We start from the raw sequence: 12,368 nt of genomic DNA on the forward strand, positions 1-12,368 counted from the left end.
TGTGATGATTCAACTTCACTACACCCTGAGAAGTCAAATATGGATAGAGGTGAACAGGGAAAAAAGGGGGGAACAGTTGGAGGCTGATCTGGATTGGAATAGTTTGCACTTGATGCCTGGTGGGGTATGGAATTAATGTGTCCCCTCCAGTGAGTCACACCCCCATTGGTCATTCCCTTCTTCCTTCTCTGATGAGCACCAGTTACTACATGCAAGAGGCATTTCCCAACCCTCGTCCACAATCGGCCAATCTTGCCAAATATGAAACTGACAACAGCAAAAACAAAACTCATGAGCATCGTTGAGTGCTCACTGTGAGATGGATGTTGTCCCAGCTCCTTTGGGTGTGATCCTATTTAATGCTGTCAGATAGACACTAGGACCATTCCCACCTAAGGGAGAGGAAACTGAGGCTCGGGGCATTTGGCCAGATTGTGTCAGGTTCCAGGTCTACTAAGTGGTGAAGCTGGGACTTGCATTTGGGTGTTTCCAGCCCACCCCCGTTCTCATCCAGGTCCATACCCCACCACCCTGTGTCTGACGGAGGTCTTTTCATCCAGCCTGCCAGTGTTCAGCCCTTGGCTCCTACCGGATGCCCTGCAATCCAGTGACTGGGCAGTGCGAATGCAAGCCGGGGATCACAGGACGGCAGTGTGACAGGTGTCTCTCAGGAGCCTATGATTTCCCCCACTGCCAAGGTAGGGAAGACATCTGATGTGGTGGGGGGTGGGGTGGGCAGGGGTCCTCTCTGAAGGGTGTGCAGCCAGCCTTGCAGAGCAGCGTGCAAATCCCACAAACCCAGCACCGGTCGCATCCATGTTTGACACTAATCTGCTTGGTTATTAAAAATGCAAATACGTTTTCAGACATGCATTCTCTAGGTAATCAAAAATGATTGATTCCTAAAATTTAACACACTCCCATGTGTTATAAATTTGTGTTTCTCGATTCACATGTAAATTCTCAGTGTGGTGAAGATGGCCCCTTTTAGTGAAGCCCAGCGTTCCTTTCCCCTTTTCCCAGGGCATCCTAGCTTCTCCTCGGGTCCGAGCGGTGGCACTGATGTTGGCTGCTTTGTAATACCCCATGGGTGCTCCAACAGGTCCTCTTGTGTCCAGGCTGAGCAGGACCTTTGCTGGGTTTCTGCCCCTCTCTCTCTGCCCACCACTGGCCTCCTGGGGAACTCTGTCATCACACGTCAGCACGGGTGTGAGGAGCAGGGGGCTGGGGCAAACCAGAGTCTATTTGGGTTGGAAAGAGTGAGCCAAGGAGGAAACATGCCGTGAGTTGTCGGTATTCATCCGTCGACTGATGAGAAATTGAGAGTCTGCATGCTCTGTGGTCCAGGTCACTAACATAAGGTGTTTCATCTTATGGAGCATAAGATGCTCCACAGACATGAGATGCAACCTCACTGTGCTCCAGGTGCAGGCAGCCTCCCTTACACCACGAGGCGTAAGTAGCTCCTGAGTGTGGCTTTCAGAGGACCCTTTCTCTGTTGAAAAGAGGTGTTTGCGAAAGGCTCAATTAGACTTCCCATCCAGAGGATGTGGGTTTCTCAGGCCCCTTCTGGCTCCTGATAGTGCTTGGAGCGCTGCATTCAGAGACATCGGAAGACAGGGCCACAGCTCACACTGGACTCTCCAGAACCTCACTCACCAGAATCCTCAAAAGACTGGGGTTTTTTGCTGGTGGAAATTGTAGCCAGCAGTCATGGGGCTCTGCTTTCCTTTGAGAAGGCCTTCGGGTCCCCAGTGGGCGAGGTTGTCTGGGGCTGGGAGTGGAAGGGGGCACTCTGGGAAGTGTGTGGCAGCGGCTGGGCAGCTGGGATGATTTCTTCAGGGCTAGGTGGCAACATTGGTCAGCGAGGGAGGAACCAAAGCTGGAAAACTGCAAAGAGTGGGAAGGTGGTGTCGACTGTTACAGAAGAAGGTGAGGAGAAAAGAGAGAGAGAGAGAAAAAGAGAAATCGATTATTCAGTGCTCAGGCTGGCACTCAATCCACTGAGCCACAGCAGCCAGGCCTCCTGATGCTAATAGACTGAGATTGCAAGATCCCAATTGACTGGAGATTATATTGGGTTTGTAATACTATATTGCCTAAAGCAGCAAAACAAGCTATTTTTAGAAATAATTTAGTACAGGTAAGGAACAAGAGGATTGTGGGATACTTAGAGATTTAGGTTTTGGTTAACTAAAAAATGTACTTAACAGATTCTGAAACTTTTTAATTGGACAGTTAAAGAGTCTCAGTACAATACTGCCCTCTTCTGGACAATCTTAAAGATGCTCAAAATTCTATCATTTTTTCTCCCCCAGTCTCCTCCTATGTCACCAGTTACAAATGAACTTTTATAAATTTTGGATATTAACCCTTATGAGATATGTTACTGGTGAATATCTTCTCCCATTAAGTAGGTCATCTTCTCATTTTGTTGATGGCTTCCTTTGCTATGCAGAAACTTTTTAGTTTGATGTAATCCCATTTATTTATTTTTTCTTCTTTTTCCTTTGTCCAAGGAGATAGAAAAATACATTGCTACAAGGAATGCCAAAGATTATAGTGCTTTTGTTTTCTTTCAGGAGTTTTATGGGTTGAAGCCTTACATTTAACTCATAGTTCATTTCCGTTTATTCTTGTATATAACTGTATATTCTTATATACCTGTAAGAAGGTAGGCTAGTTTTATTTTTCACATTTATCGGTCCAATTTTTCCAACACTTCATTGAAGAGACTGTCTTTACCCCATTGTATGTTCTTGCCTCCTTTGTCAAGTATTAATTGATAATACAGTCCTAGTTTTATTTCTGGGCTCTATTCTGTTTCATTGATCTACATGCCTGTTCATGTGCCAGTACCATGTTGTTTTGTTAAGTATAGACTTGTAGTATAGTTTGATATTATATACTATGATACCTTCGGCCTTGTTCTACTTTGTCAAGATTGGTGCAGGTGTTCAGGGTCTTTTGCGCCCTAGGCTCTTTGTGGCATTTTTTACAATAGCCAAGATACAAATGCAATGTCAATGCCCATCCGTAGAAAATGCATAAAGAAGCTGTGGTACATATGTGCAATGGAATATTACTTGGCCATAAAAAATAAGAAAATCTTATTACTTGCAACACCATGGATGGACCTAGAGGGTATTATGATAAATAAACAAGTCAGTCAGAGAAAGACGAATACCACACGATTTTACTTACCCGTGGAGCCTAAAGAACAATATAAATGAACAAACAAAATAGAAACAGAATCACAGCTACAGAGAACAGACTGATGGTAGCCAGGGGTGGAAGGTACTGGGTGAACAAGGTAAGGGACTGAGAAGTACCAGTTTGTAGTTATGAAATAGTCATAGGACGTAAAGCACAGCACAGGGAGTCTAGCCAATAATATTGTAATAACTACGTGTGCTGCTGGGTGGGTGCTGGGAATGTTGGGGGGAGGGCATTTTGTGAAGTATTTGATTGTCTAACCACCATGCTGTACACCTGAGATCAATACAAAGTAATATTGAATGTAAACTGAAATTAAAAGTAAAATTTAAAAAATGAACTTTTAGTAGTGGGAAGGGATTAGAGTTGTTCAGTGGTAAAGGGGATGATTTGGGCATTAAGACCCTAGAAGTTATTTGGGGAGCTTTTTTCTGAATTACACGCAATGTGCTTATCACCCATATATCAAAAAATATAAATGTCGATGCACTATTTTTAAAAACAACTAAAACTGGCCTGGCGGGTGACTCCGGTGGTTGGTGTGCCCTCCCATACACCCAAAGTCTGCAGGTTCGATCCCGGTTGGGGTGCTTACCTAGGCTGCGGGTTCAACCCCAGGCTGAGGCATGTCCGGGAGGGATCAATGTTTCTCTCTCCCTTCCTCTCTCTCTGAAACCAGTGAACATAACCTGGAATGAGGATTGGTTTTGAAAAGTTGTTTAAAATTTAAAAACAAGTAAAACTTTTAAAACTAGAAACATTGAGACAAGTAAGTGTTAATAGCCCAGATGTGTAACACATTTTCGGGTTGTGTGCAGGCTCCAGCACTTCCTGTGACCTCGCCGGTACCCTTGATTCCAGTTTGGTAAGTAGAGAGTTATTAGAAGGTTGCAATTCGAATGATTCTTCTGATACTTTTGAAAGACTAACACATTTGGGAGCTTCCTGAAATTAAAAGGACATTGAAGTCAGGCCTGAGGCCAAATTGCTTAAAGAGGCCGTTGCTCAGTTTCAAGATGCATATATATGTCATAGTGTGATTTAAAAAAAAAAAAAAAAGAATATAGCTTATTTAAAGTTTGAATGCTGGAGCCCTAGGTTTTAACTGTTACTGTTGGTTACTCTGAGGGTGTGGCCACCCTGGAGGCCCTCACATTAGCCTGAAAGACAGCATTAAAATTAAGAAAATTGAGGCTAATTTCACATTAAATAAAGCTGTCTGTGTACAGAGTAGTTATAATCTATTTGATATTACTCCAAGATTCATTTGCTAAGCACTTTAGAACTTATCTGTATTTTTAGCCACTCCCCCTGGGGATGCGGGGAGGGGGTGGGGGGGCCCAGCTGGGGCACTGGGGGGAGAGGTTCTGCACCCTCCCTGTGAGTCCTTTGATGTTTCCTCAAGGTGAGTCCTGCCCATCACACCACGACGTTCAGACCAACAGCCTTTCCTATTGATCCTCACATGTTAAATATTTTCAGGTATTCTCCCATGTGGTCCAGGCTGTAACAACATCAACAATAATAGTGTTATAAATCACAGTGATTTTTAATTTTTTCTATACTTTCCAATTTTGTTTTCACCACAAATATGGATTATGTGTGTACCAAATAAATGAGTAATAAAACAAAAGCAATACGCGGACTGTTGAAATCAACCCAGCACTTATATTCCCCCTGAATACACTTAATTTACTTCTCATCATCAAAATGTACTTCTGTGACAAGCTTTGTTCAGAACACACGTTTGAAAACGTACCTTAATTCTGAGAGGTCAAATCTTGGCTTGATTTTCTTCCAAAGGGGCATTGCCAGTGCAAGCTTCATGTCGAAAGTCCTACCTGCAGTGTCTGTAAGCCGTTATACTGGAATCTGGCCAAAGAAAACCCCGCTGGGTGTTCAGGTGAAGTTTCTTGTACATAATAATTGTCTGTGCTGTTGCTTCCTCATAAGTTTCTCCATTTCAGTGACTGAGCCCACAAAAGAGCGGTTTGTTTAATCAGTTCAGTTGGTCTGAAATTTTCTGTAAATGTTTTGATGTTTCTCTCCCCCTTTTGGCAGAACTTCTGTCATTTTCAAAGTCTCAGCAAGAGATTTGTCTCCTGTTTCCATAGGCACCGTGGTCTTCGAGAAGGCGGCCACTTGATAAATGGTTTTTACTGGCTTGTTTTTATAATCCACTCTTTCTAGTCCAACTTTATATACATTTTATGCTTAGACCAAAGTTGGGGCAGGAATCAAAAACATCAAGCCGACAGTGGCTAAGGGAGAGAGTGCATTTAACTAGCGTACATTTTCTTGTAAACGTATCAGCAGTGACCTTCACATTAGAATCGTTTAAGAATCCCACGGGGGTCGCTTTTGAGTGATTGTGGTCACAAACCAGCCATTACTCCTCGTAGGTGGATAGTGTTGCCCTGGCTGTTCTGCTTCAGCGGTGCAAACTGACTTCCGCGGAAGCGTGCTAGGACGTGACTGCGTGTGTAGTGTCGCTGGTGCGGCGTGTTCCCAGTGCTGGGGGACTGCCCTTCGTGTGACCGCAGCCCAGGGATGCTCTCTTATCTTCACAGAATGCCAGTGCCACGTGGCGGGAACAGTGAGCGGGATTGGAGAGTGTGGGCAGGTAACGTGAGCCGCTTCTTCAGAGGATACCAGCAGCAATGGGTTGTGGAGTTTCTGTGGGAGGGTATTAATATCAGTAATTGTACTGTGCGTGGTCATCTTTTCAGACGTTTTTAGATCCAGACTACCTTGCTTTATTTTGCACAATGAGCCAGTTTTGAATCTTGAAGCTTAGCGAATTCTATAATCTTAATCCAATTTTGTCATCTGGATCGTTGTTCTGCAGCGAGATGGTGACTGTCATTGCAAGTCCCATGTTGGTGGTGATTCCTGTGACACATGTGAAGATGGATATTTTGCTTTGGACACGAGCAATTACTTTGGGTGTCAAGGTAAGCACGCTGGTGGGTCTTGAGTGAAGCGAAATTGTTGAGGGTCAAAGTCTGCCAGGACGACCTCTATTGTGGAGCCATTATCTTCATGCAGACTTTTTGATGGGGCTGGATTCAGACATTTTGTCCAGGGAATTGGGCTGGACTTTCAGTTGACATGATTAGTGAGTGCAAACGAGGTTACTTCCACTTCTCTTCTGCCAGCACACTGTGGGTTTAATTATCAAGAAAAAATCATTGGGATGGTGTGGTCATTGTAAATAACATCAAGCCTTGGTCATTTTAAAGCTATATTTTGTATTATCAAATCAGCTTACACTAGATTTTTAGAGATTATATTGTTTTAAACAATAAAACTGTGGGAGCAGTTCTCCATAAAGCTGCTCATGTCTACCTCAAGCCTCCCATCAGCACACACTGTGTATAACCACGCTCTGTTACTAAATCATTTTTAGCTCCTAGGCTACTGTCCCTTACCTTAGACAACCGTGTTGGAGCTGGCTTATAGGTCACCTCCAACTTGCTGGTGGACTTTTGGGGAATCCTGCCGTCCCACTTTGGGAGGCTCAGACATATTTCAAACACCTGACAGACACAACACAGGCAGGGGAGAGAAGGCCCCGGGACTGGGCTTACGGATTTCCACCCCTCCTGGAGGCAGGGGAGGCATCCAGCGAGGAGATGCTTTGATGGGTGACCGTGCTGCTTCCTGACTTTCAGGGTGTCAGTGTGACATTGGTGGAGCAGTCTCCCCCATGTGCAGCAGGCCCTCCGGAGCGTGCCAGTGCCGAGAACACGTCGTGGGGACAGCATGCCAGCGGTGAGTCTGCGGGAAGTTTCTCCCCACACTGACATGGAAGGCTCTCCCAGAGTCCTGTCTCTGCTGACAGTGCTCGGGAGCAGAGACACGGTCCTGAGGACCAAGGGCAGAGGAACCTGTACTGTCATTTGAAATGGAAGAGCATGGAGGAGCCCAGCAGAGGGTGGGCCTCTGGACCAAGGACAGTCAGGTCCTGCTTCTCCCTTGGGACCCATGAGGGAAGTCCTGACTCTGGGGAGGCCAGGCCTGTTGCATGTGGCACCTCAGAAGTGGGAAAAGTCCTCATCTCACACAGAAGCCAGTTAAAACAAGCTGAAGGAGGAGGGGAGCGAAGTGGAGACTGAAGGACTCCAGTCTATAAGACTATAGCAAGTCCGGCAGCAATTTATATATGTATTTTTTAATATATATGTATTTGAAACCATGCCCATCTGTAATTTTCCCTCGGTGGGGGAAAAAACCTAATTTTTGATTTTCTGACTTATAATCATACACTGGAAATGCCATAAAATGCAACGACTTCAAAATCTCAAGCACTTTCAATATTTCTGCATTATCAACACATGATAAATCTTTTGGCAGTTAAGATAAATTGTGTGTGTTTAGTGTGACGCCTCTCTTTTCCGTCCTGATTTCCAGCATTTGAATTCTAAAAGTCAGAGCAGCCCAGCTGCGCTTTCTTCGGGCATTTCTTTTATTTTTTTTCCAACGACAGTTTACATCCACTATTATTTTGTATTGGTTTCAGTGTACAGCATAGTGGTTACACAATCATCTACTTTACAGTGTTCCCCCAACATAGTTACTGCAGGATTTTTGACCGCATTCTCTCCACTCTACTTTTCTAAGTGGCAGTCACTGCTGGATCACATAATAAAAGGTATGTGAAGGAGGATACATCTGCAGATTTCTTTTCCTGCAGACCAGCCAGGCTCACGATGGTCCAGGGGAACTTTGTAAATCGGTTCAGAAACATTTTCCACCCATGTTTTACCTTTTTCCAGCCTCATGTTTGTACAGTGGCCTGCTGCTGAACCAGCTTAAGCTTCTTCTCCTTCCAGCTATGTAGATGATTGGCTAAATTTCAGGTCAAAATAATGCAAGTGAATGGGAATGACTGCTCACCTTGAGGCAAACATACTGATGTTTTACATTACAGCCTATACATATATATATAAAATTTAGAACATGCTCTTTGATTCAGTGATAAATAATATCTGAAATAAAAGGGTAACAAACCAGCAACATAGATACCGTACCACCTTGCCTCTAGGTTGGTAAATCATGTGTCCTTTTGTCCTAAGTGCCTCTCCAAAGTTTATATTACCTGGGCATTTTTAGTTTTTCTTACAAGTTTAGGAAGCATTTACATTCATTTTTTTTCTAAATAGCTTTATGATAGTAAATGTAATATACAGGATGGGGCAAAAGTAGGTTTATAGTTGTTAGTATGCAGAACATAGTTTATTCTTGTGTTATTAGTTATTAGTTACTGTGTTATTTTCATGTGAACAAGTATAAGCTTGCTTGGGTCCCATCCTCTATGTTCATTGTAAAATTTTCGCAAGTACCTAAGAGTAAATGGTCAAGGAACACTCTCCATTCCACCACCCAGAGGTAACCTCTTTTAGTATCTTTGTCTATTTTTGTAGTTTCTATGAATAAAAATTAGTATTATTTTTTTACATAATTTGTATTAATTCATGCGATATGATGAACATTTTCCATTGTAACTACTCTTCAAAAACATTACTGGTTACAAAATAGTTCATAATTTCTTTAATAATTTCATAATTATTTTACATTTTTGTACAAAACAACATTAACGTTGATTCCAAATTTTCACTATTATAAATATTTCCAAGTCAGGCGTTGAGAGATGCCTGACTTGAGAATGTTTTGAAAGATGCTATCATCCGGTGTTGCGCTACCTCATTTTACTGCCTGGAGTGAGTGGGCGTGGCCTGCGCTGTATGGGAATGTTCGCATCAGCGAGAGCAATACTTTAGAGAAAAAGCTGCGGGCCTCCAACATTTCCCTTGTGTGATGCACTCTGTCAGATCGGTGGGAGTTCTTTTAGCGGTAGCTATTGGGGTCGAAGGATTCTCAGATTATCAACAGAGCCAACTCACTGCACCCATGTTTACTTTTTGTTTATGAAAGACCCGAAAACAACTACTATTTCCCGGATTTGCATCATATGAAGTATGAGACTGAAGAGGGCACTACACCTAATGGGAGAGAACTGCGATTCGGCTATGATCCCCGGGAGTTTCCCGAGTTCAGCTGGAGGGGCTATGCCCAGATGACCTCTCTACAGGTTGGTGGACCAGAGGAAAGAGCTGGAGGCAGGGCAGCCTGTGCCTGCACCCACCGCGCCCTCAGCGGGTCTCCCCAAAGGCTGAATGTCCCCACACTGATTCCAGGATTAGTTTTCTCTTGGGGAAAAAAGTCTACAAATGGGGTTTGGGGTAAGGGTGGATTCTAACTGATAAACATATATATCACTTTCACAGTTTCTTGTTACTTTAATTTGGTTACTAAATAAGAAAATGAAGAGATTTAAAAAATCATGCTTATCTTCTGTATACTTTTTACAAGAAATTTCCCAAACAAGATTAGGCCATATTTTAACACAAGAGACATTTTTTTCTTTAAGCCATTTGTGGAAAATAAAAATAAGTTGACTTAAATAAGTCCAATAATGCTTCTGTTGCTAATTTTTGGCCAGTGATTTTTATTTTTACTTTTTAAAAACTCTGAATTACTACATTTAAGTAAAAACCAAGAAAAATGAGGCGTTTCAGTAAGTATTATCTAATTTTTCCTTCCTACATTTCTCCTCTCCTTCATTCTTCTCTGCTTTGTGTATTATCTCTCTTGGCTTTGCATTGGAACAATTAAAGAATTTACACTTTGCTTTTAGAACTTAATATTTAACAAGAAAAATGTCCGTGTAGTCACTGAAGTTTTTTTTGTTCTCGGAATGTCTCTTTGAGGTTGGTCTCTTAAGCTAGTTCTCAGGGGAGAATTTCAGAATAAAAGAGGCAAACTAATGACCATAGCAACCCAATGTCCTTGCAGATCCAGAGCTGTAGTTGCTTTTCTCACTTGCCCTTAGAGAAACTGGGACCATCAGCCCCCACTGATTCCAACACTGCTCTTGTCTGGCCAAAACTCCCCATCCAGGGGATTCAAGCAGCCCTGAGGGTCTTAAGACCCCTCACTGTTTTCTCCCTCCCAGCAATTCAGTTTCTTCAGTTCCCTGCTTTTACATCATTATTCAGAAAAAAAAAAAAAAGCTGTGGATCCCACTGAGTCATCACAGGATGGGAAAGACTAAGAACAGAATATGTACAGTACCTTCCCACAGGTGTCTGGAGTTTGAAAGAAGAGTTGGTTAACACTAAAGAGTGACTTTCTAGAGATGAATTCTCTAAGTAATTTTAGTTAGAGGACCTTGGTGGTATTCCTCAGATCACCACTAACTTTACACTGTTCCTAATTCATTTTTGCATTTTTATTTTCATACTTGCAATTACTATTTAAATATAAAATTAGCCAAATTGAGGGGCCCAGCTACAGCCCTCAGTGTGGGTCGGCTGCCGCTCCGGCTCCCAGGACAAGGGATGCTACCATTCTGTCTTTTATGTCTCAGATATCTTTTTCAACAGCATCCCCTGCACTCTAACCAAAGGGGCCAGGGGAGAAGCCAAAAGAACCACTGGCTTGGATTTTTTTTTCTTTTAAATATATTTATTTAAATGCAGACTATTAAACCAATTGCTATATTGCATAACTTAGAAAGTTTCATGACCTTCCCTTGGACCACAGCTGTATTTGAACATGTCATCTGTGGTTCCAACTTAAAATAACCGCCCTGGCTGGTGTGGCTCAGTGGATTGAGCGAGAGCCTGCGAACCACACGATCTCCGTTCGATTCCCAGTCAGGGCACATGCCTGAGTTGCAGGCCAGTTCCCAGCAGGGGACTCACAAGAGGCAACCATACATTGAAAAAAAAAAATAACCTACTCTTTCCTTCAACATCATGGGCTTAGCAGCTCTAGTAGACCTCTGTGGAAGCATAAGCATCGGGACTAGGGGACAACAGGGCCGACCCCCCCTCCCCCCCACACACACACACACCAGTCTAAGAAGCCCCTGTTCTTCTCAGATCGGAATTAAGATAAATGTCATGTGACCTAGTAAGCATATTTTAGGTGCATTCAGATTTCTTCACTAATGTGTTTGGGGTCTATAACCTTTCCTTAGCCAATGATTTCTGTGACCACTTAGAATTTTTGTATGTGAAGTGGACCCTGGAGTGGTCTCTCTGTGGAGGTGGTGGTGCTGAATTATACACATTCCTTTCTTTCTTTCACCTTTTTCTTCCTCCCAGCGGCTGGCAGTTGCCTCTGTCACTGCGGCTTTCCATCTAACTAGTCCATCTATGCTCTGCTCTGTCTGCCTGATTCCAAAAAGGTCAAAAGAGGATCTCAGTCGCTGAGGGAGTACATTTTCACTGTAACTGTAATTGTAAGTGATTTCGATTTATTGCTAGGCCTGCTTGATTCCATCTTCCACAGAGTTGGTTACCTGGTGCTTGTTGAGTGGGTGTGAATGTGTGTGTATTTGTGTGCGTGTAGGTTATAAGCCCAGTGGTGAAACTTGGTGAATAATGGCACTGTTTGGCTAGCATTTCTCTTAACCAGTTGTCTCTTCTGTACTTTATGGCTTTTGGTATTTTTCAGAATGAAGTGAGGATCACAATGAACGTGGGGAAGTCAAGTCTCTCTTCGTTTCGTGTTATTTTGAGATATGTTAACCCCGGGACTGAAGCAGTAGCTGGCCGTCTAACTATTTATCCGTCCTGGGCTAAGACAGGTAGGTAGATTTTCGAGCCTCTTTTTCATTAAGAAATGATTCAGTAGTGAAATGTTTCCTCCAGTTTTCACCAGGTCACCTCCTGAGCGAACATTACGCCAGGTTCGTGGTCTGATCAGAGCAGTGATCTAGGTGCCCTGTCCTGCGCTACCTTTTCAGTTCCTAACCATTCTGCTCTTAGGTTTCCCATTAAGTCTCATTTTAAAATCAGTATAATAACCTTGGCTGGACTCCATGGGTTAGGTGTCATGACTGGGCAGAACTCATTTATAATGCATTCGTGGTGAAGTGGGTGTCACCTTTGTGGTGGTGTTTGCGAGACTTTGGCTTCCCGGTCTAGATTCTTCCATTGTTTCAGGCACACTGAAGTTAGTTCAAGGAGAAATGCATAAGGATAGGGATTTTAAGACGAAGCCCATGGAAGCTCCAGAGGGGAGCACATCGACCTCATTCAGGGTGGAGGATGCCGAGGGCCAAGGGGAAGCGCAGTCTG

General features: G+C 43.3%; 1 protein-coding gene across 1 annotated transcript in view; it reads left to right on the forward strand.

Moving 5' to 3' along the window:
• LAMA3 (laminin subunit alpha 3) overlaps positions 1–12,368 on the forward strand; it is a 255,409-nt gene that overhangs the window by 112,846 nt on the left and 130,195 nt on the right. The window contains exons 13-20 of the mRNA XM_037031991.1: positions 561–698; positions 4,035–4,081; positions 5,020–5,119; positions 5,787–5,839; positions 6,065–6,170; positions 6,891–6,990; positions 9,154–9,310; positions 11,743–11,875. Coding sequence (XP_036887886.1) covers positions 561–698; positions 4,035–4,081; positions 5,020–5,119; positions 5,787–5,839; positions 6,065–6,170; positions 6,891–6,990; positions 9,154–9,310; positions 11,743–11,875 — 834 coding nt within the window. The remainder of the gene's footprint in view (positions 1–560; positions 699–4,034; positions 4,082–5,019; positions 5,120–5,786; positions 5,840–6,064; positions 6,171–6,890; positions 6,991–9,153; positions 9,311–11,742; positions 11,876–12,368) is intronic.

Source organism: Sturnira hondurensis, unplaced genomic scaffold, assembly GCF_014824575.4.
Source record: "Sturnira hondurensis isolate 20B ecotype Veracruz unplaced genomic scaffold, ASM1482457v3 Scaffold0001872, whole genome shotgun sequence".
NCBI classification, from domain to species: Eukaryota; Metazoa; Chordata; class Mammalia; order Chiroptera; family Phyllostomidae; genus Sturnira; species Sturnira hondurensis.